The 27,053-nt window shown below is 41.6% G+C and overlaps 2 protein-coding genes across 2 annotated transcripts; both read right to left on the bottom strand.

Annotated features, from left to right (window-relative positions):
* Positions 1–5,718: 5,718 nt before the first annotated feature.
* On the bottom strand, positions 5,719–6,641 carry LOC147898514 (uncharacterized). Its single transcript, XM_087379772.1, has one exon. It carries the CDS (start codon positions 6,566–6,568, stop codon positions 6,149–6,151), a length of 420 nt encoding a protein of 139 aa, XP_087235898.1. The 5' UTR covers positions 6,569–6,641; the 3' UTR covers positions 5,719–6,148.
* Positions 6,642–26,083: 19,442 nt separating this feature from the next.
* On the bottom strand, positions 26,084–26,685 carry LOC147898513 (histone H3.2). Its single transcript, XM_087379054.1, has one exon. The coding sequence runs from the start codon at positions 26,639–26,641 to the stop codon at positions 26,231–26,233; it is 411 nt and encodes a 136-aa protein (XP_087235180.1). The 5' UTR covers positions 26,642–26,685; the 3' UTR covers positions 26,084–26,230.
* Between the last annotated feature and the right edge of the window lie 368 nt (positions 26,686–27,053).

The following is a 27,053-nucleotide window of genomic DNA, read 5'->3' as shown; positions in this document are numbered from 1 at the left end:
CTTGCACAACTCCCTCAAGACTATTGTCGAAACATGGTCCCAAAACTAACTCATGGGCCACAAGGCAAGCTGGAGTCACCCTCTCCCCTTGAAACAGCTGGCTGTAGAAATCCGTGGTCATCTCTAAAATCTCATGTGGATCAGTATGCAAGATACCCTGCGGATCCCATAATCGCTATAGTTGCGTGCCTGCTGATCGAGGCCCAATGGTCTAAAAAACTACTTCGTCATCCGATCCCCCTGTTGAACTCAATAGGCCCGGGTGGAGTGGTAGGAAAACTCAACTCGCCGAACCTCCGTGTCTTGGAGCCCAAGGCGCGCACTCCCAAATCTATCACTGAGCCACCGGGATCCTGATCCTGTTCCTTGAGCCTTGGCCTCTCAATGGAGGCGAGGTCTTGTCGTAGTGCACGCTCGCGCTCCTGAAGAGCCCTCATGAGACTGCAACTCCTCGCTACTCCTCTGAATCGCATCTACCACCCACAAAGCCCAGCCCTCACACGGTGCTGACTCTAGCTACTGCCCAATCTCTACAATAACCAGCCGAACCTCCTCATCCTGCACTAGGTCCTCTAGAATGCGGACCCCCTTTTGGGGAAGACCACCACAAGGATGCTCTAGGCGTAAGATAAGACTACTAGAGAGTGGTCTGACATCGTGGTGCTGGCTAGAATCCCTGTAGAGCCACCTCTGTGGAGTGCCCAGTCACCAACGTAAAAGCGATCTAGCCTCTCAAGCAATCCATCATGTCACCTCTCGCCGAATGAGAAGAGAAGGCTGCCATGAATCCTGCTGAACTCTAGCTCTCTCCACAGGCCTCGGCCCCACTGATCGTGAAGATGAACTGCTCCCATGTGCTCTGCTCTACTACTGGAATCTCGGAAAAGGAGGCACCCCCCTGCTTGTCCTCCCCAAACTCAAGGTTGTTGAAGTCTCCTCCAACGATCCAGGAATCAACATCTAGCAGACACTCTATCAGCCTCCTCCAAAAGGCCGGACGGTGCTGTCTGCACGCCGGGGCATATACATTCAAGATCCCTATCTTGGACTCTCCCATCCTGAATCCCATCCAAATTGCCCGATAATCTCACCCTGATCGTAGACCTCTGGGGCCACCGCCTGGGAGACCAAGATGCAAACCCCTCCGCTCCATCCTACGGCAAGAGAGCACACCTCTGAGCCTCTCTCGGGAAGAAGGTGATGGCGACGTCGGATGTCTAATGCTGAGAACATGTGCTCCTGTATTAAAAGGAAATCCATTGCTCGCCCTACCACTACCATCTGCAACTCTTGCTGAAGGATCAGGTACTGCGGCTGACTACGTGCATGGTCGTGGAGCCCGTGCACGTTTTAACTCACTATGGTCCAACTCATGAGGACAAGGAAGCAAGAAACAAGGCTCGCCTGTGGGTAGGTGCTTCTTCCAGAAAATTGCCTTTTGCGACTTTGAGGGAGGTTTGGAGGGCGAGTAGTCCTCCATGTTCGTCCAAGGGCATACCAGGGTGGACACCGGCTCTATTCCATTTTTTCGTGCTCACTGCAACATGAAGGAGACGTCCACTCCGAACATTTCACGACACTTCTAGAGTGGCTAGTAGTGTGCCGGAACAATCCTTGCCTCAGGCGGCAATTTGATAACCCCTACTGTCAAACCATAGATTGGTTTCTCCCACGTGAAGCTCAACTGGAAGTTCAATTCAGCACCATGGGCGTGCCAAAGATCTAGTCCCAGTGGACCCATCCAATCGTCCATAATGCGTGAGATCTAATTCCCCATCATAGCATCAACTACCCCTGGGGTCCACTTCTCCAACCTTGTGAAGGCAAACTGGAATCGCCAAACTGGATGTGTTTGGGAGCCCACAACGCTGATCGAACCCCCATTCCGGGGCTGCAAGTGTGAGAAGTGCAGTGCTGCGGAGCAACAACGGAGAGGAAACAGCAAACAGTCACAAGAGAGAGCAGGAGAACAAGAGAAAGTTGCACAGGATCTCAGGATAAACGTCCTCTACTGCTGGAGAAAAACCCTCCACTAGTGACCGCCCCAAGTGTGAGCTGAGATGAAAACAGGGGGGGGCCTATTTATAGGGTCACCCCTTGCCCCAGACAACCGACTAAGGTGGGGAAGGTGACAGACTAAATGACCTGACCCTTGCCTGTACAGGCCGACTAGCAGGTCGGCTATGGGGTCAGCTATTGGGCGGCCAAAAGGCCCACAAACCAAGGACCGGTGCCCCCTGCGTGCCTCTAACAGGCCCAGGATAGGCTTGCAAACCCCCGCACTGCTCCGAACAGATGGCAGCCCCTTCGTGACCTCGAAACAGGGGCAGACAGCCATGACAAGGGCCATGAACATGTAGACCTCCATTGTGAACCCCCTCTACCTCTTTGGGGCGGGCAAACCCACAACAATGTCCTTGACACTCCCTCACATGGGCGGGCAAACCCACAACCAAGGCCCTCACTCAAGGAGACAGGAGATGAACTCTAACAACCCCTCTCAGCTCGTCATAGATCACTTGGTAAACCTAGCAATTGCTCCACATAGATCTCTTCTTTCAAATCACCATTGAGAAACGCAGATTTAACATCCATCTGATAGATGGGCCACTGCTCATGAGTTGCAACTGCTAGTACTGTCCGAAGAGTGGCCATCCTAGCAGTAGGAGCAAACGTGTCATTATAATCAATCCTAGGATGCTGAGAGTATCCTTTGGCAACAAGTCGGGCTTTGTGCTTATCCACAGTTCCATTAGAGGAATACTTGGTCTTGTAAACCCATTTGACACCAATGACGGAATGTCGTTGTGGGCGGGGTACTAACTCCCAAGTCCCATTCCGCTCAATGGAATCCAACTCCAGTTCCATGGCCTGCTTCCAGTGGGTTTGAGAGAGGGCTTCCCGGACATTCGAAGGCTCTTGGTCTTTGAGGATGCGGGACATCAAGGAATAGTTGACCTGAAGTGGGACTACCTCCAAAAACTTTTCCTTATTGCAATGGGATCGCCGGGGTCAATCCTCCTTGGCTAGACCAAGGGTCACCACCAAGATTTTCTTTCTCCGAAGAAGCACAAAAACTCTCGCTGCGAGGAAGGGAACAAAGCCACCTAGACGGTGGGCAGCGAAGCTACCTCACCCCAAAAAAGGCTAGGGAGATCCCTTGAAGAAAGAGGCGGGGCGAAAAAATGGAGAAAAGAAAAAGGAGGGGCAGCAAAAGGGAAAAAAAACTCCAAAAGAAAGCAGGCGGAGAAGGACAGGGGAGGTAGGGGAGGAAGATGAAGGGGACCGGGGGGTGAAGCAAGATGGCAGGGGGAGGAGATGGAGGCAAGGGAGAAGGGGGGGACGATGGAGGCAGGGGAGGAGGCAGCGGGGAAGATAGAGGCAGGAGGAGGACATGGAGGCGGCGGCGGGAGGAGGAGCTGGAGGCGGGCGGAGAAGGTGGAGGGAGGGCGAGATGACGGGAGGACGGGGGAGACGGAGACGGAGGAAGAAGACGGGGGAAGAGGAGAAGGTGGCGGGAGGCGAAGGCAGAGAGGGCAGGAGGCATAGGAGGAGAAGGCGGGAGGTGGAGGGGGAGAGGGTGGGATGAGACAGAGGAGACGGAGAAGGTATGGGAAATGGAGGCGGAGGAAGACGGCGGAAGGAGGAGATGGCTATGGCGAGGGAGGAGGAGCAGCAGCTCGGGAGCAGGGTGCAGCCGCACAGCAGTGCTATTGCTAGGTTCTAGAGAATCGATTTGCTTTTCCTTACTGCAGCACCCTCTAATGTTACACAAGACAATGGAAAACCTCTGTAGCTTGGCTTTTGGTTCAGTAGAACCAACATTCACTTTACCTCTTATTCTGCTGTGTGAGAGCTTTGTAGGCACCCCATAAGATTCAATTTCCAACCTGGGCTGCATCCTTAGCCTTCTTAGCAGAGACTATCAGCATACCTCTTGTTTCTTTCTCACGCAGCACCTTTCTGACCTCATGACTACTATCCCATCTCTTAAGTCTCCAGTGTTCCTTTCTTATGGTTTGTATCTGGCACATCTTCATCCTCATGGATACCAGACTCATGCATAGTCTCTCACAGGAATGACCACCCTTGTTCATTCTCGACGTAAGGACACTCCTTCCTTTGGACATCCTTCCCAGCACTCTACTCTGATGAGTTGAAGCATGTATATCCTTGTGCCCTCTGCTTCAAACCCTTTGCAACCCTCGCTCATTATCATCCTAAGGGGTGAGATTTTGATGCATCCTTGCCGTCGTCTCATTAAGATTCCCTTTTTTCATTTGAATATGCATTCAGGACCTATGTTTATATAGTTGCAGATGTTGAATTAGATGTAAAATTCAATTTTTTGCTCCCCAGTCCGTCCATGAGCTGAATCAGTTGCATGCTTAGCAATTTCTTGAGCAGACTGCTCCTCTGGCAAACCCTCATGCCATATTTCTTGAGCAGACTGCTCCTCTGGCAAACCCTCATGCCATGTAAAAATTTATCTAAGTGTAGCAGTTACGTACCCCTGCCTTCCCTCCATTCCTCTATATCCATCATGGCATTGAGAAAACAGGAAATTCTTGATGGCTATGTTTGACACATTGGGCCTCCCCACAAGCTCTTAAAGCTCAACATATGGAGTATTAAGTACAAAATGGCGTGAGATAGATCATATGAGGCAATTGTACAACTCAAATCAAAATCTTGCTTGGAGAGATTGCCCAATTGAATCTGCTGTTCCACATCACGCTGCATGATCTCTCATCTGGGTACATCATATCTGATAAAGGGCTACTTGGTGCACCTTGTCATCAGATATAAAATCTAGAATCACAGATCATTGAATGCTCGCATATTCACCTGCCTATCTGAGAAGACCATTTCCAGAATATTGGACAAATTTAATGCAAATCTCCAGTACTTGAATAATTCAAGAGCTTGGCCATATTTTTCTCCTGAAGAAAGGCTTCCACATCGTCTACACAGAAAGCAATAACACCTCTAGAACATCGTGCATCATAACCAGCACAAGAGCATCCCCCAAACACATTCCATTTCCTGACTGGCTTGGAGACTAGGTCTACATAAGAAGCTAGCAAACAGAAATGGGTATAGTATAGGCCATCTCAGGACCACCAAATCATGGTTTCATGCAAGAATTATGTCATTGTGGGAAGCACATATGAACATTCAAGGAATAAGTACCACATGCCTCTGGTGTTTCCTGTCAAAATTCCAAACACTCAACAAAATGATCAAGCCATCTCGTTTAAAGACTCTCGCCTTCACTTCATAAATGTATAATATGTCAAATTCGCACTCAACAATGTATTGATAATTATATACCTTTGTAAGACTAGAATAAGTCCAATTCATACAAATTTAGATTTTTTTGTTCTAAAGATCAAAAATCGACACAGAAAATAAAAGAGAGAAAAAAAAAAGGTAAACAAAAACTTTTATGAAAAACAAAAGGAAGACATACTTAGCAAGCAAAGCAACACTTATGTCGTCATCAGTGCCCAAGCATAAGCAGCTATACTTGGTTTCTTAATTGTTTAAAGAATATGGAGATAGTTACATTCTAAGATTATTAAGGATGTTATACCTTGAAGAAAACCATCACTTCAAGGGTAATTTCTATGATGGTCTTTTGAAACATGTACCCAAGTTCAAAATGATCATAGGATAAGCTCCAAGGTAAATAGGTGCCCTATGGATTCCTAAATTCCTTTTGAAACATTTACCCACGTTCAAAAATGATCACAGGATCGTCTTAGAGAGAAAATCACCTTCAAGAGAAGAGCCATTCAAGCTCAGATTTGCTAAAGTGCCACAATGAAGAAGAGGCACTTGTTAGCCTACTATTGGAAGGTGTATATACTGGTCGACCAAAAATGCCACCACTTGACCGACAGGATGTTAACGAAAACCAACGCTACATTAACATAGCCATATCTCAACTTATTCAGCGATGGAGGAATGCAAAGACATCCAAGGAGCCAATTTATCCACTAAACAACAATATTTTCTGATTCGGAGATAGATTTTAGGAAGGATAATCCTAAGACCAATCTATTGATCTCTTTTCCAAGAGTTGGTTTTATTCCACTGGCAACCCCGTAACGCATCATACACTTCTAACAACGGAAGGTTGATATCACTTAAACATTCGCTCTTCCTCCTTGATAGGCACATTGTTAGCAGACATATCTCGCCTCGCCATCAAGCCCTGCTCATCGAAAGTCCAGTGCTCGATCCCATAAGCCCTCCACCACTGCCCGGCGTCGTCAACAAACTCATACTCGAAGTCAACGGCGATCTTATTCCCAAGGAAGCAGAAGAGCCGTTTCTGCAGCTTGTATTGCTTCTGTTGCTGCCATTTCTGGGTGAGAAACTGGATGATGGCGTCCCGGCCACGGAGGAAGAGGTCTCTGTTGCGCCAGACGGAGTCGAGGGTGTAAGCTTGGGCAACGCGAGATGGGTCTGTGGAGTTCCAGAGGTCTTGAGCTCGCTGGACCTTGGCCAACGCGCTCTCATACGTGAAGGGAGGCACCAGGCTCAATTGTTCCGAGGCCATTGTAAGAACTTTTGATTAAAGAGAAAGAAACATAGCTGAGAATGGTGCTTTGGTCAACTGTTTGGGCCTCAGCTCACTCCCCATGTCACCCTAGAGGTCACCCCAAGTGTGCCCCTCATTTGGGCATTGTGTCACCATAGGTCAGAGACACTGTCAACGTAGGTTACAGACAGTGTGCACGTGTGGGCATTGTGCACGAGCAGGCAGTGTGCCCCTCACCTGGGCACTCCCCCACCTCAGCTTACTACCCGTGTCCTCAACCTAGGTCATGGGGTGCATTCTCCCACCTGACCTCACTACCCTTGTCACATTGGAGGTCATTTGGGCATTCTCCCACCTAAGCTCATTGCCTGTGTCAGCATAGGCCACAGGCAATGTGCCTCTCACATAGATGAGCCTCTGTGTGAGGAAAATTTTAGAGGGACTCCTTTATTTGAAGTGACTCCTTTGAGGTCGTGCTATAGTGGAGGATTGAAGATCTTTTGTGAATTTTGAGGAAAATTTTAGAGGGACTCAATTGAAAAGTTTCTCTTTTTGTTGATCTTCCATTCTTCTATTCTCTCCATCCTTTGTGAGCACTCAAGCACTCACATGTTTTGCAACCATTTATGCCACCATAGAGTCATGAATTGAGAATTATGAAACTCCTATGAAATCAAGAAACCAAGATGGTAACTATCAACCACCTATAACTAACTCTTTAGACTTACACTTAAGTTTCTAGCATGCTGAGAACATGTTATTAGTCTTAATGGAAGGTAGTCTCCAAAATTTTAAATTAGTTTTAGAGAAGCACTCCCTTTGTAAGATTGGATGCAAATTTTCAATTAGTTTTAGAGGAGCACTCCCTTTGTAAGATTGGAAATTGTTGCTTCCCGCCTTTCTGGAAATTTGGAGCTACCCTTTGACCTTAGTTCAATTGAATTACTCCACCTTTTCACCTAAGAAATCAATTGATTTTTTCCATTGAGAAACAAGAGTGCACAAGTGCATGTGGGCACTACCTCCTAAAATATTGGTAAGGGGTGTTTTTCAATGCAATTTTAACCTTTGTAGAATGATCTACATGAAAAGAAGCCTAACCCCATTAACTTTTTATAAAATTACACGCGGAAATTCACAAAGCACAAGTGCACGTGGGCATAGTGGTAAAGCAAGTGCTTTTGGATGCAAAAGAGGAAGCAAATGTTTTTTTGAAAGGTGTTGTACCATTAAAAGGCAAATTTGAAGGATGATCTCCATAAATGGCAATTGGAAACACACAACTCAATTATTTTTTAAAATAAAAAGTCACAAGTGAAAATTCACAAAAGAGCTCAATCCTCCACTATAGCACGGCCTCAAAGGAGGCATTTCTAATAACACATTCACAACATGGAAGGCTAGAGTGATCCATACAATACAAGGGGATGACCACCTATTAAGAAACCAAGCCCTCATCTCCACACCCAAATCCTATCTAATATCCTTATCCACCAATCACATGGATGTAGATTTAAACCACTCTAGATACACTGGCGTACAAATCTCAACACTCCCCCTCATACAAAAAGGGTGAAGTCTTGTACTAACATCAAGCAATATCAACTAAGAGAGAAGCCTTTTTTAGTTACAAGCTTACTACAAGGTTTTGGATATAATAAAAGACAAGGTGTTAACTTGACAACATAGTATGTCATAAGGATATTATTGTATTGATTAAGGTAACTCTATTAACTTACCATATAAACAATGCACTAGTCTTTGCTATCAACTCCCATTTATGACAGTGTCCAAGTATCCACAATATCTCTAAAGTCTAGAGTATTGACTCTACTAACCTACTTACCTAAAGGATGAACTCCCTTGAATGTCCTCAGACTCCCCAAGTCACCACCATCCTCAAAGATCTCCTCCAAACCTCCTATGCCAGTGGTGGGCATTCCAACATGCAATGCCTTGGAGACTCCTTGATGAAGCCACATTGTGAACATGTAACTAAAAAACGACCAAAACCAAGCCAAGTGCCCACTACGAAAGCTTTGTGTGCAAACAGTCACAGAAAGTGAGAGATCTTCCTAAGAGCATCCCTATCTATTCCGTTGTACTACATGGTTGGCATGCCATCAATCCCCCCATGTTAATCCTCTTGCCCTATCTCACTCAATAGCCTAAAAAGGTAATATTGAAGCCCCCTTGATCTCTCTAAAGCCATCATCCTAGGTCCTATTGAAGCAGTTGCTAGGGTCTCCTCTCCCATACCCAAAGCCTCCAAGCCTTCTATTTTATTGTGCATGGATTTGGATAAATGGACCACCTCCTCTTATATTGAGCTTCTATTCTAACCCTTTGAGGAATATATTCTCCAATTCCTCCAGTATGAGATCTTTGTAAATGTGAATGAGGACTAGCCTAAGGTACCCCACCACCCAAAGCAAGATGTCATGTCTTCTAAAATAACCAAGCCATGAATGAGCTTGTACAACATGTGGCTCCGCAACTACTCTCTGTTCCTTAAAGACTACGCTCTCAATCTTCTCTAGCATGGTCTTGGATCCTCTAAGTCTTGAAATTTATCTCTGAGCAAGTGGGGTAACTCTATGAAAGAAAAACACTCACTATGAATGGTCTGAGGAAAATCAACCCTAGAGAGGTTGGGTCTCCACTCAATGGTGTGTCCGGACACTAATTGCATAAGCTTAATCAGCTACCTCCTCCCTTCAAATGATATGGGATGTCCCCAAAAAAGTTTATCTTGCACTGCATCCCATGCCTAGAGTATAGCTCTACAAATATTACCTCTAAGCTCCTGGTAAGTGAGTATACTAATCCACCTAGTACTAGGCTCCCAAGGGCCTCCCAACCTAGCGAAATATCATGAAGTTTATGAAGGTGTAGCTCCTTCCATGGCTAAAACAAGTAGCACCTCTAATAATGAAATTTGTGAGCAATGTTTTACTCTAGCACTCTAGGTCCGCAATGCTTAGCCCTCCTCTAGATTGTAGTGGTTGAATAATGACTTTCCAAGACACCCCTCACCCTAGTCAATAGGCCATCCCCTCTTGACTAGATGAAGTTCTAGACGAGTCCCTCTTGACTAGACGGAGATCTAGATGAGTCCCTCTTGACTAGATGGAGATGCAAATGAGTCCCTCTTGACTAGATGGAGATCTAGTTGAAGTTCTAGATGAGTCCTTCTTGACTAGATGGAGATCTAGATAGTCCCTTCACCTAGCCAATGCAAGAAAAGACCCATCAAGAGGTTATGTACTATATAGTAGCAAGCAAATTTGGGTTGGCAAACCACTACTGTAGCTACCAAGGATAACTAGGCTAAGCTCCAATGCAAGAGCTTCCTTTGAGTGCTCGAAAGAGGTTATGTACTATATAGTAGCAAGCAAAGTTGGGTTGGCAAACCACTACTGCACCTACCAAGGATAACTAGGCTAAGCTCCAATGCAAGAGCTTCCTCTGAGTGCTCGAAAGAATTGGTGATGGCTGCTACTTTGATGTGATCTCTAACTCTATGTGAAATCCCAAGTATTGCACTATGATCCCTCTAGGCACCCAAGTAAAATCTTTGTGTGGATTGGATCTCCAATCTAGGTGTGGTGGAATAAGGGCTAGTCATAACCCTAGATTCATGCTAGTCAGCCAAGAGAGAGAGTAAGTCCCTTCTCAACTATATGTAGAGGGCATAAGGCCATAGTTGTGATGATAAGCCACAACACTCAAGAAAGAGAGCATGTAGCTAAGCAATCTGACACAGAGTTAGAGGCAATCAAAGGGACTCTACACTGAGCATCTAAAGGTAACACTTTACTATAGAGGTTTTCACATGTGTTGTGAGGAATGAACTTTGACATGTTTTGGATGTCCTACTATTATCTGTCATCTCAAATTTGAGTAACTTTGTGATTGATTCTTGTGATGTATTCAAGTTGGATCTACTTGAGTGGTTCCATTTGGTTGAAGACTTTCCTTTTGAATCAACCAAGACTTTCCTTTTGAATCTGTTTGTTTGCTACATGGGCGTACTAGCACAATATCAAGCTAACTACGATACATGCCTTGGCCCTTGATTCTCCAACTATTGACTTATGCCAATTGACAAGAGCTCTTAAAGTAAGGCAAAACATGTCCATGTCTAGAATGAATGCCCTAAAGTTGTCTAGCCCTCCATCAAGATACACTATTGTGTCACCTATAAACTCTGCATCAAGAAGCTCTTTCAAAGCTACAATGGGCATCCTAATTCCATAAATATCCATTTGTGTGTCTCTTAGGGAATTGCTTAGAGCCTCTTCAATAAATTGGAAAAGTAGAGGGGTAAAGGGGCATCCCTCTCTCACCACTCTAGCTATATGAAAGCTATCCTCTTAAGCTCATGTCACTAAAGCTTAGCTATGTGCTGAAGATTAGAGTGTTGACACATCCATACTATCCACTATTTTAGCAACCCCATCCTCAAGTCCCCTCAAGAAATTCCAATGCACCCTGTCATAAGATGTTCTCAAAATCAAGAAGCAAGACCATGAAATCATCTTCATTGTACTTTGCAAATGTTGTCGCCTCCCAAAAAGTAAAGATCCTAACTAAGCATAGTGCCATCTAAGCACAATCTGTATTGTACATCAGCATACACAATACCATTTCATCATAGTTCTTCATAATAGGGACACAGCTCTAGTAGCACATATGCATGTACACATGATGCACATCATTATTTTTAATGCACTTTGAACCTTACATCAAAATTAGTCATTTTTTGGAATCATTCCACATAGTATACCCAACAATTAGGCCAATTTGAGTCTCTAGAGTCACTTTGTAGAACTAGCTCCATAAAGCCCTAATCTCATAGATCAATTTGGACATCTGAGTTATTGGTTGGTTTTGGTGCAAATAAGTTGTTTGAATTGCTTCTTAGAGCCTTAAATCACCCATATACAATGCATTATATTTGTCAATATATAGTTGACTTTCACCTCATTTAAAGCACAATTACAAACACAAAAAGTACTATCTTTTAACATCATTTTTTATCAATTTTACAACTTTGGATATCATTATTATGGAATACTTTGACATAAATTTTGCATACTATTTTTGGTAGTTTTGGCCATCTCTTGATAAATTTTGGCATACTATTTTTGGTAGTTTTGGCCATATCTTCACCAATAGCTTTAGTAAGTCATAAAGATAGGACTTGCTGGGTGAGAAGATATCAGTCAAGGTCTTGAGACATTTTCCCATCATCCCCAAAATACAACACATGTTCAGATGCATCTCTAGTAACCATTTTTATCACAAACTGATCATAGTCCTTAGTTAGACTATTTAGGGTAATCTATTACTAATAATTCTAAATTTTATTTCTTGACTAATAGATGCCACTTGATCTCCAATATTCTTTAGTCTAACAGGTAATGTAGACCCATTTTTGGCTACACTATTCAATAAAATCTCAATTAGAATGATTCTTAAAATGGTGAACAATTCTCAAGAACCTTCCATGCATTAATAATGGATATTACCCTTTGAGGATCATAATTATGATAGCTTTCACATTGAAGTTCATGCCATTCAATGCTAATCATGATTTGTCATCCCATTCATTTTGTTGTTTAACAACTCCTTAGTTGATCTAATGTCATTGGTATTATAGAATTTGTTTGCAAGAGACTTAAGTCTCTTCTCCTTTTTTGGTGACAAGATTCCATGGTTTCTTTAATTGGAATATGTTAACCTCCTTGAACTTCCAAATTCCACAATTACTATCATCCAAATTATTTTGCTACAAGAAGAACCTCCAAGGAAATAACATCATTGTGTGATTTTAACATACTAGTACAACTCCATGAAAAAAATTAAGCCTCCATTACGATACTAGCAAGAACGTGCTAAAAATAGCCAAGAGCGTTTATTAAACTAATGTATGACATAAGATGAGGTGGCAATGTGCCATGTGGCTACTAAGTGGTAGTGCATGATGTGTTTGATCACTTAGAGGATAGGCTATAGAGGTGGAAATTTTCCAAAAGTTTGATAAGATCACGTGGCCTAACTACCATGTGTCAATTGTTGGTTGACCTTATCTCATGATGATGCGGTAGGTAGCCAGCTTGCTACGAGCCCTTTTGTGGAGAGTTAATGCTTCATACAGTGTTCTCTGTTATACAAGTTTTGGTAGCAATTTAACAAATAACTTTATGTGTCAATTGCTTCTATCTGATTCTGGTTTGGAAAATGTTTTTTATTAAGCATTCATCTAGCACTATGTACTAGTGTTTTGTGCTTTCTATTTGCAAGTGCATTTTGTTATGGTATATAAGCAGAAGTAAACTATCTTCTAATTCTGTATATTTGAAAAAGGGTTTGGAAAATGTTTTTTATTAAGCATTCATCTAGCACTATGTACTAGTGTTTTGTGCTTTCTATTTGCAAGTGCATTTTGTTATGGTATATAAGCAGAAGTAAACTATCTTCTAATTCTGTATATTTGAAAAAGATCATGAATGTTGTGACATAAACTCACCTCTTCTATTTGATCTTAGGACTTTGAATGTTTTTTTGCTTCTGTGGTTTAAAGTTTTTAAATATAGCCATCAATAAATTCTTTATACTAATAGAATGAACAATTTACACTTTTTGCTTATGCAAAACCCTGAATATCAAATTGTATCAAGTGAAAAATAGATCTAATTCTACTTTGACCTCTAGCTAACTTGCTTCATAGAATTTTCAAAAAAATCAAAGTCTTGGAACTCCAATTGCCATATTTTGAAGTTTCAGTTGTGTTAAACTTTTAAAATAGACATGACAAAATATCCTTTATGCCATAACTTTGAAAGACACATTGGATTGTCTAACTTTGCTGAAGACTTAAGATTGATGTTGGTTATAGTTGACATGATTTGGGTGTCAAAATGATGTGGATACAAAGCAAATAGACCAAAAAGTGATGTTTCAAATTATACTTTCCAAAAATGTTCAATATTTAAGAGGGCATTGAGAATGGTGTAGTTACACCATTGAGACTAGATTCATGGAATATACCCTATCCCTAAATGTAATGAGTGAATATGTACATATTTCACTTTCTCTGGAATAAAATATAGTGTATAGTTGGTCATATCGTGCACTCTTTCTTTTTCCCCCAATCCTTTGTTGAGAATAGTGTAAATTGTACCATTGAGATAAGGTTCATGGGGCAAACCTAAACCTAATCCTAAGGGCTGAAAATGTATGCATTTCACTTTCTTTGGAATACAACAAAGTGTACAATTAGTCATCCCTTGTGCATTAGTCTCTCTCCCCCCTTCAATTGGTGGGTGTAAGTGCCTACATAGAAAGTTTACTATCAAAACAAAACAAAAAAGGAGCTACTAGCTAAATGGAATGTATGAATCAATGTAATTTTTACAATGGATTCCCTATTAAATTGAGGATGGAATGAAGTCAATCTTGAATTAATGGAAATTGCAAGGCAAATCTTTAAAGCATATTGCAAATCCTAAGGTATTAATCGAATATCTTAGTATTTTTGAATATGCACGTGAAACACAAAGGCTTGTCGAAGTGAAAGCAAGTACGAACCAAAACATGAAGGTGTACATTTGCAATACATGCCAATGGACCTATTGGTTTGGGGGGGGGTGTGTGTGTGTAGTAGACATTAACAACACCCCTTTCATAGTAAAAAGTAGACAAATTTGGAGTGAAAAAAGAGAAATGTTTTAATAGAAATACTTTGCAATAAATATCCACAAAAAAGGAATTAACATCATTAAAGGAAGAATAATTTTTTCAAAAGAGATAAAGCGAGTAGTAATGCTTTGAAAAGTCATTTGGCAGCATCACTTTTATTGAAGAGGGGAGTCTGCCTACCTGCCACCATCCAACAAGCAAACCAGTTAAACCTTGGTTGGGAAGACAGGTGTCATAGACACCCCTCCCTTATTATCAAAGTCACAATAAAAATAAACACTCACCATTGACTTACAAAGCTAGTTGAAAAACACTATGAATGTAAAATTATATGGAGTAATGGTTTGATTACTAGGGGTGTGAAGAAATTATGTGAGGGGGTTGATAAAATGGGGGTACAATGAAAAAAAAGACTAAGCAGAATGAAAGAGAAATTAAGTTAGAAAAAGTGACAGTTATGAATATATAGAAACTAGGGGAAGGAAGTTTATTGGAGAGATGATTTAGAACAGAATAGGCTAGAAAAGAAAAAGTTTTCCATTATTGAGCGAAGGAAAGTGAAGGGAGAAAAAAGGTGATAAGTTTTAAGAAGTAACCTTTGCAAACTTCAAGAAAGATATATTTTGTGTAACAAATTAGAAGTATGAAGAGGAACTATGGAAAAAGAGTATGTGGAGTGAAAAAATAAAAACACAATGCTAAAATTTGTAGCGGGAATTTAGTAATGGATTTTAAGAAGAAGGACTAGCAAAGGACTAAAATGAGAGAGGAGAATGAATAACATAAGAGAGGAGGGGAAAGAAAGAGGGGAGAGAGATAAGAGAGAGAAAGGAAGAGGAGGGGGGGTTGTTTAAAAGAAAAAGGGTTTAAGCAAGGCAAGGAGTCTTTTGTATTTATATAGAAGGGGGGGGAAATTAAAGTAAGTAAAGGAGGAAAAAAACACTGAGAAAAAAAGAAGGGGGTTTATTGATTGGGAGGAGGGAATGTTTTTAATAAATAGAAAGGGTTAAAAACCTTTAACAAGAAAGGGGGGATTTTGCTACAAATTTATTTTCTAAAGGGGAATATTAAGAAAGACGGGGGGGCGGGGGGGGGGGGTTGTGATCAAAAAAGACAAGAAAGGGGGTTTGTAGAGAAAAGAGAAAAGAACAAGCAAAAAGAGGACCTAGGATTCCATGGCCGACGCGAAGTTCGTGCGGGGAGTTTAAGATAGCCTTGAAGGGGGCGCCATGTAGAGTCTAAAAGTAGGTGAAATAGTAGTCAGAGCGGTGCATATAGAGTGGGAGGAGGCACAGTCATTGGAGAGGTGAAGAGAGGTACCGGCCACAGTTTAAGGGAGAAGGACATGAAGGGGGGAGCAGCAGTAGAGTCGTTCAAACTATAGTGGGCGGAGAGGAGGCTTCCGAAATGCATAACATGAGGCAAGGCAAGGCTAGTAGGGTATGAGTAGGTAGTGAGTGAAGGGGAGGTGTTTAATATATAGGGAGAGGGTAGGAAAGTCGAGGGAGTCAAGGAGGTGAGTAGTGAAGAGCCTGAGGCAGTGGAAGCGGGAGGGATAGTGGGTGCAAAAAACGAGGAGTTTGGAATGCAAGGCGAGGCGCAGCAATCAAACAAGGCGGCACATAGGGAGAGTAAGGGGTTTAGACATTTAATAATTAGGGAGGAGTAGGGGGAAAGGGTTAATACAGGATGATAAGGGGAATGTAGGAAGCATAGGGAGTAATAAAGGGGAGAGGAATTTAAAAAAAGGGGGGGAAAAGAAGGATAGAAAAATAGGAAAAATGGAATTCAGGGAAATTAGGAAATTAGGAAGAATAGGGATATTAGAAACATAGGGAAAGTAGAAATTAGAAAAATAGGAAATTAGGGAGATTAGGGAAATAGGAAAAAGGGGGGAAAGGGGAATAGTAAAAAGGTTTAGTTAGAAAATTAGAATAAAAAATAAAAATTAGGGAAAAATTACTAGGGGGTAGGAAGTTAGGGGAAATTTAGGGGAAATAGGTAAAGGGAAATTAGAAATTAGAAAAATAGGAAATTAGGGAGATTAGGGAAATAGGGGGGAAGGAATTAGGGGATTAAAAAAAGGGAGGGGGAAGGGAGGGAGGGGGAATTTTGAAAACTAGAAAAGGTAGGAAAATAGGGAAAGATTAATAAGGGTTAAGAAAATTAGGGGAAATTTTAGGGAAAGTAGGGGAAATAGGGAGTGTAATGAGAGAGAAAGGACAAAGAGTGTAAATGTAAGGAAGAAGGAGGGGGGGGGAGGGAGAGAGGGGAAGGGGAAATGAATAGGAAGTGTGTGTGTGTGTGTGTGTGTGTGTGTGTGTGTGTGTGTGTACCCACCTTTGCCCCAGTAGAGTACATCACACAAGGTGAGATAGTAGGTCGAGTGTGATGACCTACTGTCTACTCGAAAAGGGAAAGAAGTGTGTGTGTAAATTAAGTTTAAGATGTGGAAATGAGTTTGAGGCAACGTAGTTGTGGATAATTTTACTGATTCTGTGGGGAAGGAAGCCATTGTCCTTGCAAATGTCAATAAGTAAAGATAAATGAAAAAAGGCATCAAATTCATCAGAACATGAGTAAAGGATAGGGAGAATAAAGGTTAGGCAAACTTTGTAAGATGATGAAAAAGGTCGGTTGCTATGGCAGCAAATAAGGGAGATGGTGGGAAAATTGAGGAGTTATTTCTTCCAAACAAATGTGGAATAAAAATCTCCATGAAAAGGGGGGGAAAGGGAGATGTGAGGTTTTAAAAAGGTGCAAGAGAGTCCAATGAGATTTTGGTTGGTGTTGATAAAAAGGAGGTTAAGCTGCATTTGAGGGAGATGATATGAAGAGGGTAGATGGTAAGGGGTTCATCCTCATTAAGAAGTCTCGACGGGTCGAGGAAATTGGTGATGAGGGGATTATTAATGAAGAGGATGTCGTCGACATACCTAAAGGTAAGGAGAAAGAGAGAGAGAAAGTTGAAAAGGCCAAGACGTGCTAACTTCTTTATGAAGTTGAACTCAAAAGAAGTGAGATACAGGTGGCACCAAAGAGGTGAACAAGAGAAGCCCATAGGGATGCCTTTAGATTGGGTCCAGCAAAGAGAGCCAGCTTGGATAACACGTGAATCAAGAAGAAGGTGGTTGTAGCTTAGAAATGTATCAAAGCTAAAGAGAATTTTTACATTAGCCCTTTTTGTGAGGTGGAAACTACCAAATTTGAGATAGAAGCCTTTGGGTAGCAGTTTGCTATGTCAGTAGAATATAAGGAGTGAATCTCAACGGGTAAATTAACAAGGAATTGTAAGTTAGAATCAATTCCCCAAAGGATGTTTGTGGATACATTGAGAAATTTTTTATCAGCGGAATGTCATTTTTCTCCCTCTAGGGAGATGACGTTTTTAGCTCTTTGAGCCCTGAGGCTAAGAGATCAGTAAGTGAGGAGAAGATCCAATTATGGGCATTGGTAAGCCAACGAAAGCTATGTTTGTGTGCCTTGTAGGTGCACATGAGATAGGGTAAAGAGTTGAAAGAAAAAGGAAGATTGAGGGAATTAAGAGTAGTAGCAAGGGAAGAAAGAGTAGTAGAGGCGGGTTGGATGAGGGTAGGAATTCAGGGGAGTTAATCTTTCAAGGGTTAGGGTGTGTACTAAAAATTTGTAAAGAATGATGGGGGTTTGGGAGGCCTTATCTAGACTGATGATGAAAACATGGCCAAGAAACCAATTAACTTCGTCTCAAGAAGAGTTTTATCTTCAAGAGGTGACTTTTGGATTTTAAGGAGGGGATAGAAGATACGAAAATCTTTCCAAAAAAGAAGGGAGAGGCTTTTTAAAAGGGGGTTAGGGTCCAAATTTAGGGAGAAACAGACATCGTGAAAGATTTGGATGAGTGCTTGAAGAGCGAGATGTGGATCTAAGGGTGTGATAGGAATGTGATTGAGGCCATAACAAATGTGGGAGTGGAGAAAGGGATGACGAAAGAAGCTAGGGTCAGAGGTACAAATATGAAGTTTGTTATCAAAGGATTTGAGAAAGGGTTTAAACCTTTTGAGAGAAGTGCAAAGACAAGACGAGGAGAAGTTTTCTGCTAATAAGAAAGTAAGTTTAGGCTTGTAGAGAAGGGATCTAAGGGGAGGCGTATATTTCCAACTAAAACCAAAGTTTCAAAGGATTGAACAGTGTCTGAAAAGCAATTAAAATGTAAAAGTAGAGTATTTCTATAAAGGGACTTGAGAGGGATTTTAGTTAGAATTTTGTTGGCATATAGAACATGAAAATATTTCAGTTTCTTTTGAACAAGAGACAACTGTAAATGCAGTAAATCATTGTTGAGAAGAGTAGCAGTGCATACCTCGAGTGAACCAGAAGGGGCAATCTGCAAAAATCGAAGAGTCGAAGTAGATGAGTGCTTATCCCAATCGATGGAGTAGTGTAGATCATCATCATCAAGAGCTTTAACTTTGGGAACTGAAGCAGTGGAGGAGGTCGGCAAGGAGTTTTTAACCAGGGAGGCTTGCAAAAGGTTAATCTCAGGAGCAAGAGGGGAAGTCTTTTGAAGTTTGGGTGTATACTTGGGAGGGTAATTGTGTGTGCGTTTGAGTGAGAGGTTGGTTTTTGAAGACGAGGGAAGGAAGAGAATGGTGAGAGCAAGAGAAGGTCCGAGAAGGTTTCGGAAGGAGGAGGGGAAGGTAAAGTCAACGGAGGGTGCAAGGGATTTGGGAGTTTCAAAAAGTATGACTCAAAAATGATAAAAGGTGATAAGGGAAAAAATGACTTCTTTTGGTAACTGAGAAGTCCAATTGAGAAAGGCGAAGAACTTAGCTTAAAGGGAGCTGAGAGGAAAGAAGATGTCTAAGTGATAAAGCATGTACCATAAAACATGGTCAAGCCACAAGATGGAAGACTTACAAGAGAGATTGGTCTTCTTGATAAGGCAGGTACATTTAATGTAAGGACAAAACACATTCGAGCAGTTTTTGACATAGTAATTCTCATCTTTGTTTGAGATGCCAGAGTCCTCTTGGTTGGAGCCTTTGCAATAGAAAAAGATCCCTTAGTTAGACCACACTTGGAGTGATCAACGGTTTTAAGAAAGAAGGGGATGTTGGAAAGTAATTAGAATTCAAATGTTGTAGACCATGGTAGGCATCATTTTTGCTTTGTTCGACCTCTTTGGAAGAGAGGTTGCAAAGGAAGGCTAGAGACTAGATGGTGAAAGGGGCAAGGAAGCTGAGATTGTCGAGGCACTATATTTTGTGGTCAAGCAAAGGGGCTTTCATTTCGATGTGTTTGGAGAGGAGTAATGGAACACAAGGCGAAACTCTTCAGCTCTTTTCCTTCAAGGGGTTGAGGAGGCTGGGAGTTAGACTCTAATAGGGTCTCAAAAGAAGCTTTGTCCTCAGGGGAGAGGAGGTCAAGGTTGATGAAGGAAAAAAAGGTGTTGTTGGGAGGAGCAAGGCCAGCGAGGATGTGAAATGTGAAAGCACCATTGAGGATGGGTATCTCATTGGCGAGGCCAGGGATAATGGAGTGATACCCATTAAGAGCAGTGGTATCATCGAGATCAATTGCGGCAGGAGCAAGGCCGGCAAGGATGTGGAATGTGAAAGCACCATTGAGGATGAGTATGTCATTGGCGAGGCCAAGGATAATGGAGTGATACCCATTAAGAGCAGTGGTATCACCGAGATCAATTGCAGAAAGATTATCAACAACTCTTTGAATTCTTGCTAGAGCGCCATCAATTTCAGAGTGGGAGAATTTTAGAAGTTTAACCCAATCATTGAAGGAAAGGATTTTGATGAGTAGAGGGGAGTATTTTGCCAAAGCATTAAATCATGAGTCCTGCTAAATGAAAACAACTCAAACACTTGAAAGCATCAGAGTATTGTTAGAGAAGCGAGAGAGGGAGCAACCAGTAGGTTGTTGAGAGTCTTTGCCTAGAGCGAGACATCCCAGGAATATTTCTGTAAAGGAGGCGAGAAGAGAAAAAACCAAGTTAGAGAAAGGAGTCAAAAAGCCAAAAAGCGACCTTGATGACTTAAAGGAACTATGTGCAACCAACCAGAGTTGCAGGGGAAAGTGTGTGTGTCTAGTAGACATTAACAACACCCCTTTCATAGTGAAAAGTAGACAAATTTGATGTGGAAAAAGTGAGATGTTTTAATAGAAATATTTGCAATAAATATCCACAAAAAAGGAATTGACATCATTAAACGAAGAACAATTTTCTCAAAAGAGAGAAAGCGAGTAGTAACGCTTTGAAAAGTCATTGGCAACATAACTTTTATCGAAGAGGGGAGTCTATCTACCTACCACCATCCAACAAGAAAAACATGCTGAGAACCAATTAAACCTTGGTTGGAAAGACAAATGTCATAAACACCCCTCCCTTATTATCGGAGTCACAATAAAAATAAACACCAACCATTCACTTACAAAGCTAGTTGAAAAACACTATGAATGTAAAATTATATGGAGTAATGGTGTGATTACTAGGGGTGTGAAGAAATTATGTGAGGGGGTTGATAAAATGGGGTATAATGAAAAAATAGACGTAAATAGAATGAAAGAGAAATAAAGTTAGAAAAAGTGACAGTTATGAATATATAGAAACTAGGGGAAGAAAGGAAGTTTATTGGAGAGATGATTTAGAACAGAATAGGCTAGAAAAAAAAAAGCTTTCCATTATTGAGTGAAGGAAAGGGAAGGGAGAAAAAAGGTGATAAGTTTCAAGAAGTAACCTTTGCAAACTTAAAGAAAGATATATTTTGTGTAACAAATTCGAAGTATGAAGAGGAACTATGGAAAAAGAGTATGTGGAGTGAAAAAAGAAAAACACAATGCTAAAATTTGTAGCAGGAATTTAGTAATGGATTTTAAGAAGGACTAACACACGACTAAAATGAGAGAGGAGAATGAATAACATAAGAGAGGAGGGGAAAGAAAGAGGAGAGAGATATAAGAGAGAGAAAAGAAGACGAGGGGGGGTTGTTTAAAAGAAAAAGGGTTTAAGCAAGGCAAGAAGTCTTTTGTATTTATATAGAAGGAGGGGGGGAAATTAAAGTAAGTAAAGAAAGGAAAAACCAATGAGAAAAAAAGAAGGGGGTTTATTAATTGGGAGGAGGGAATGTTTTTAATAATAGAAAGGGTAAAAAAACCTTTAAAAAGAAAGGGGGGACTTTGCTACAAATTTCTTTTCTAAAGGGGAATATGAAGAAAGACAAGGGGGGGGGGGGTTGTGATCAAAAAATATAAGAAAGGAGGTTTGTAGAGAAAAGAGAAAAGAACAAGCAAAAAGGACCTAGGAATCCATGGCGAGCACAAAGTTCATGCGAGGAGTTTAGGATAGCCTTGAAGGGGGCACCATCTAGAGTCTAGAAGTAGGTGAAATAGCAGTCAGAGTGGTGCAGATATAGTGGGAGAAGGCACAATCATTGGAGAGTTGAAGAGAGGTACCGACCACGATTTAAGGGAGAAGGACATGTGGGGGGGAGTAGCAATAGAGTCGTTCAGACTGTAGTGGGCTAAGTGGAGGCTTCCAAAATGCATAACATGAGGCGAGGCAAGGCTGGTAGGGTGTGAGTAGGAAGTGAGTGAAGGGGAGGAGTTTAATACATAGGGAGGGTAGGAAAGTTAGGGGAGTCGGGGAGGTGAGTAGTGAAGAGCCCAAGGCAATGGAAGCGAGAGGGATAGTGGGTGCAAAAAACAAGGAGTTTGGAACGCAAGGCGAGGGGCAATGATCAAACAAGGCAACACATAAGGAGAGTAGGGGGTTTAGACATTTAATAATTAGGGAGTAGTAGGGGAAAAGGGTTAATAGAGGATGATAAGGGGAATGTAGGAAGCATAGGGAGTAGTAGGGAGGAGAGGAATTTAAAAAAAGGGAAGGGAAAGGAGGATAAAAAATAGGAAAAAAAGAATTTAGGAGAATTAGGAAATTAGGAAGAATAGGAAAATTAGAAACATAAGGAAATGAGAAATTAAAAAAATAGAAAATTAAGGAAATAGGAAAAAGGGGGGAAAGGGGAATAGTAAAAAGGGTTAGTTAGAAAATTAGAATAAAAAATAAAATTAGGGAAAATTTACTAGGGGAAATAAGTAAAGGGAAATTAGAAATTTATAAAAATAGGAAATTAAGAGATTAGGGAAATAAGAGGGAAGGAATTAGGGGATTAAAAAAAGGGGGAGGGGGGGGGAGGGGGAATTTTGAAAACTAGAAAAGGTAGGAAAATAGGGAAAGATTAATAAGGGTTAGGAAAATTATGGGAAATTTTAGGGGAAGTAGGGGAAATAGGGTGTAATGAGAGAGAAAGAACAAAGAGTGTAAATGTAAGGAGGGCGAGGGGGAGGGGGGAGGGGAAAATGAATAAGTGTGTGTGTGTGTACCCCCCTTTGCCCTAGTAGAGCACAATCACTGGAGAGCTAAAGAGAGGTACGAGCCACAATTTAAGGGAGAAGGACAAGCGAGAGGGAGCAACAATAGAGTCGTTCAAATTGTAGTGGGCTGAGTGGAGGCTTTCAAAATGCATAACATGAGGCAAGGCAAGGTTGGCATGTTGAGAGGAAGTAGTGCATGAAGGGGAGGATAATATATAGGGAGGGTAGGAAAGTCGACGGAGTCAAGGAGGTGAGTAGTGAAGAGCTCAATGCAATGGAAGCAAGAGGGACGATGGGTGGGAAAAACGAGAAGTTTAAAACCCAAGGCACGACACAACAATCAAATAAGGCAACATGTAAGGAGAGTAGGGTTAAGAAATTTAATAATTAGAAAGGAGAAAAGGGTTAATAGAGGATGATAAGGGGAATGTAGGAAGCATAAGGAGTAATAAGGGGGAGAGGAATTTAAAAAATGGGGGAAAAAAGGACAAAAAATATGAAAAAAGGAATTTAGGGAAGTTAAATAAGTTAGGAAGTATAAGGAAATTAGAAATTATAAAAATAGGAAATTAGGGAGATTAGGAAAATAGGAAAAAGGTGAAATTAAGGAGATTAGGGAAATAGGAAAAAGGTGGGAAAGGGAAATAGTAAAAAGGATTAGTTAGAAATTTAGAATAAAAAATAAAAACTAGGGAAAAATTACTAGGGTGTAGGATGTTAGGGAAAATAAGTATAGGATTTAGAAATCAAAAAAACAGGAAATTAAGGTGATTAGGGAAATAGGAGGGATGGGATTAGGGGATTTAAAAAATAGGAGGGGAGGGAGGAAGGCAAGGAGGGGCAATCTTGAAAAATAGAAAAGATAGGAAAATAGGGAAAGATTAATAAGGGTTAGGAAAAATAAGGGAAATTTTAGGAGTAGGAGGAATAGGAAGTGTAATGGGAGAGAAAGGACAAAGAGTGTCAATGTAAGGAAGGAGGAGTGAGGGAAGGAACAAAGGGGGGAAGGGGAGGAAAGATAAAGTATAAAGTAAATGTTAAGGAAGAAATGAATAGAAAGTGTGTGTAATGTGAGTCCATTGGGTCAATAATTTCATATTGCTTATAACTATTCTAAAGCAATATTATCATCTTTTTAATCAATTTTATTCAATAGGTTACTATGCCTTCTAACTTGAATTTGTGTAACTAAGGTGGACATTTTGTAAGCTCTAATGTCATAGGGCATTAAAGTAAGTAATTAACTATGTTTAGGAATGGATGGATCATTAGTTAGGTCATTTGGCCAACCATAATAAACTAATTCAAGTTGGAAGACTTGGTTATATAACTAAAGGTTCATCAACACACTCCCTTATAATGGAGGCTTTGCCACTATCATGATCATTTAGATCACACCAAAATTATGAAAGGCACTCAATATTATTGTAGTTATTCAATGATGTCATGAAGTGGTAACCAAGAGCGTTCCCCCATTGAAGCTTAACTACCTTACATTGTAGAATTCCTCCTTTTAGAGAGTTAGCCCCTAGATTTTAGGAGATTCCATAAACCTACCTAAACTAGACACTACCTAAGGGTGTTAAGATACTAAGTAGTCAAGCCCACCCAATCTTCATTCAATGCATCTACACAATGGGAGGGCAATCTTGCTCATCCATGAACCTTAGGCATCCCCAAGGTGGGCCAAGTGTGTCAACACCCAAAGGTAAATGGATCTTATTTCTTTATATGAAATGGATCTTATTTCTTGCTATGGATCCTCATTAATGAATCTTCCAAATGTGGTGTGGATCTTTAGCAAGCTATGGAGAAGATTCCTACCCACCTTAAAGAGCTTATATTGATTCCTAACTTCATAAAAAGGTTCAAAGAAGGAAGTTAGGGTCCCAATATGCTAGGAGTCCTTTAGGTGTATACACTCTTCTGCATTTAGCTAGCATACTTCTCACAAAGGACTTCTAGCTTGTTTTGAAGTATTCTTCCTCCATTTCACTTGACCCAATGAAGGTGGATACAACCCTAGGGACACCATTCTTACCCTTGAGACTTTAGAAGATAAGTAGTCAAACCACTTATTGAAAAAGATAGTCAATTGAGCAACATTAAGACCAATACCACTAGTGAGACACATTTCAAAAATAAGGTTAGAAATGGATGCTCTCTCCATACTCCTATGCCAAAAAAAGGATGAACCAATCCAAGCCATGGAGACACAATTGTACCACTAGGTTATAAAGAAAGGATTCTACATACATGGCAATTCTTTAAGCCATAACCAAGGCCCATTATCACAATGGTGGGCGTCTTAAACTCTTAAAAATTGACTTTCAAATTGTAGACAAGTTGAGGGAAGTCATCCCACAAATCAAGCAATTTCAATAAACCCTCATAAGTAATAGTAAACAAAGCTCAAGGAACAATGCAAACACCATTCTCACAAGCATAGTCAAATTGAGAGAGAATGTAGAAGCACAAAGGAGCAAAAAAAAAAAAGCAAATCCTATTGCAAATCTTAGGATTAGAACTCTCAAATTCAATGGGAATCACCTCATCAATGGGAATCACTAGTAATCCATCACTAAGGATCAGGTGCAACATTCGTCATTAAGAAAACAAAACAATTTATTATTGCCAAACAATAACAGTTTTAAAAAACTAGTCAATGCCAAACTTAAGAACAAAAATCACGTGACACCTCAATCTCATCTCTATCCATACACACTATCTTGGATGAACAAGGGTCTGATGTTTACGCTCTTTCAGACCCTGCTACGGCTACATACCTTACTTCAAACCCTTCAACATCCATTGCGTTCGTTGTAGACCCCGTGCACCTCTGCAAACATTACCCTGTTGTACCCTCGGCATACATTTCTATAGATGCACTCTTTTCCCAATGCATACCCTACATACTCTGTTAAATACATACTGTTTTCCCCACATACTCGATTGCCTACATTTCTGGAGCATGTTCTTATATGCTTAGCTACGAAAGGTAGGTCTTAAGGTTCAAAAAAGAAAGCCCCCAAATTCGATCAAGCAGGCTAGCCTACAAACGGCTTAAACCGTGAGGAATGCGATGCAACAAAACAGAAGACAGATTAATAGACCAAATCTGTCTTAAGAACAGTTATGGGGAAAATAAAGCCCTAACAGACAGCATGCGCTGCAATGCAGACTGCTCAACTTAAGACCTACCCTTCATTTCCCAACTGGATGAAAGCTACTCGAGAAAGGATAACCACAAGCTTTACTGACTTGGACTTGAAGTAGCTTCACTCATATAGAGTGCTTTTAGCTCCGGATACAACAATCTTTCATTTATCCATCTGAACAGTCACAGAATCCCCATATTGACGACATTCCGGAAATAGACACGAAACTGATCTGACAATCAAAAGCAACTGCCGCACCTTGAACTCAACAAATGATGCTCAAATTTGTATCTCACACTTCCATGGCGTGAAACCCGAGCGTTATCACCTTACAGACTAAGCTAGAGTTCACAATCAGTACAAAACAAGCATCAGAGCAGATGAGACTCGAAGCTGTGGTGGTGTATAAATACACCGTAATTGAAAAGAGACCGCCGTTCACCTCCGCTTAAGCCCTTTCGCCTCTGATCCTGCGAGCGAGCTGAATGTCCTTGGGCATTATCGTGACCCTCTTGGCATGAATTGCACACAGGTTGGTATCCTCGAAGAGGCCGACCAGGTAAGCCTCAGCAGCCTCCTGAAGGGCAAGGACAGCAGAGCTCTGGAAGCGGAGGTCGGTTTTGAAATCTTGGGCAATCTCTCTGACGAGGCGCTGGAAGGGAAGTTTACGGATGAGGAGCTCGGTGCTTTTCTGGTATTTACGGATCTCACGGAGGGCGACGGTACCAGGGCGGAAGCGGTGGGGTTTTTTGACGCCACCGGTGGCTGGGGCGGACTTACGGGCGGCTTTGGTGGCGAGTTGCTTACGGGGGGCTTTACCACCGGTGGATTTACGGGCAGTCTGCTTGGTGCGAGCCATGGCAATGAAGCAAGGGAGGGCAAGAAGACGAAGATTGAAGAAGAAGGATGAGGCGAGCTATGGCGGAAGGCAAGCTTGCTGTCCGATTTAAAGGTGAAGACGAGGAGGAGAAGCAGCGGCAAGGTTTGAAAATTGGGGTGTTTTGGCGCCCTCTTCATCCAACGGCCTCCTTTCTCGATCCCTCTCCTTGCTTTCTATTGGCCGAAATTTTGCCATCTTCATCGAACAAACCATAGTGTGTGTGTGTGTGTCTCTCTCTCTCTCTCTCCATTGGATAATAAATATCTTTTTAAGGCTGGTTTCACAAACAAGCCGCACTCGCGGAAATTGAGAGAGTGGCCGCCGGGGTGGAAGAAACACTATAAAATGGAGGATGGGCGGATGGATACACAAATATGTATTAAATGTGCAC

This window comes from Dipteris shenzhenensis, chromosome 9, assembly GCF_047967505.1.
Source record: "Dipteris shenzhenensis isolate YYH24624 ecotype China chromosome 9, Dip_SZ_1.0, whole genome shotgun sequence".
NCBI lineage: Eukaryota > Viridiplantae > Streptophyta > Polypodiopsida > Gleicheniales > Dipteridaceae > Dipteris > Dipteris shenzhenensis.
This window is presented reverse-complemented; position numbering and strand designations above follow the sequence as displayed.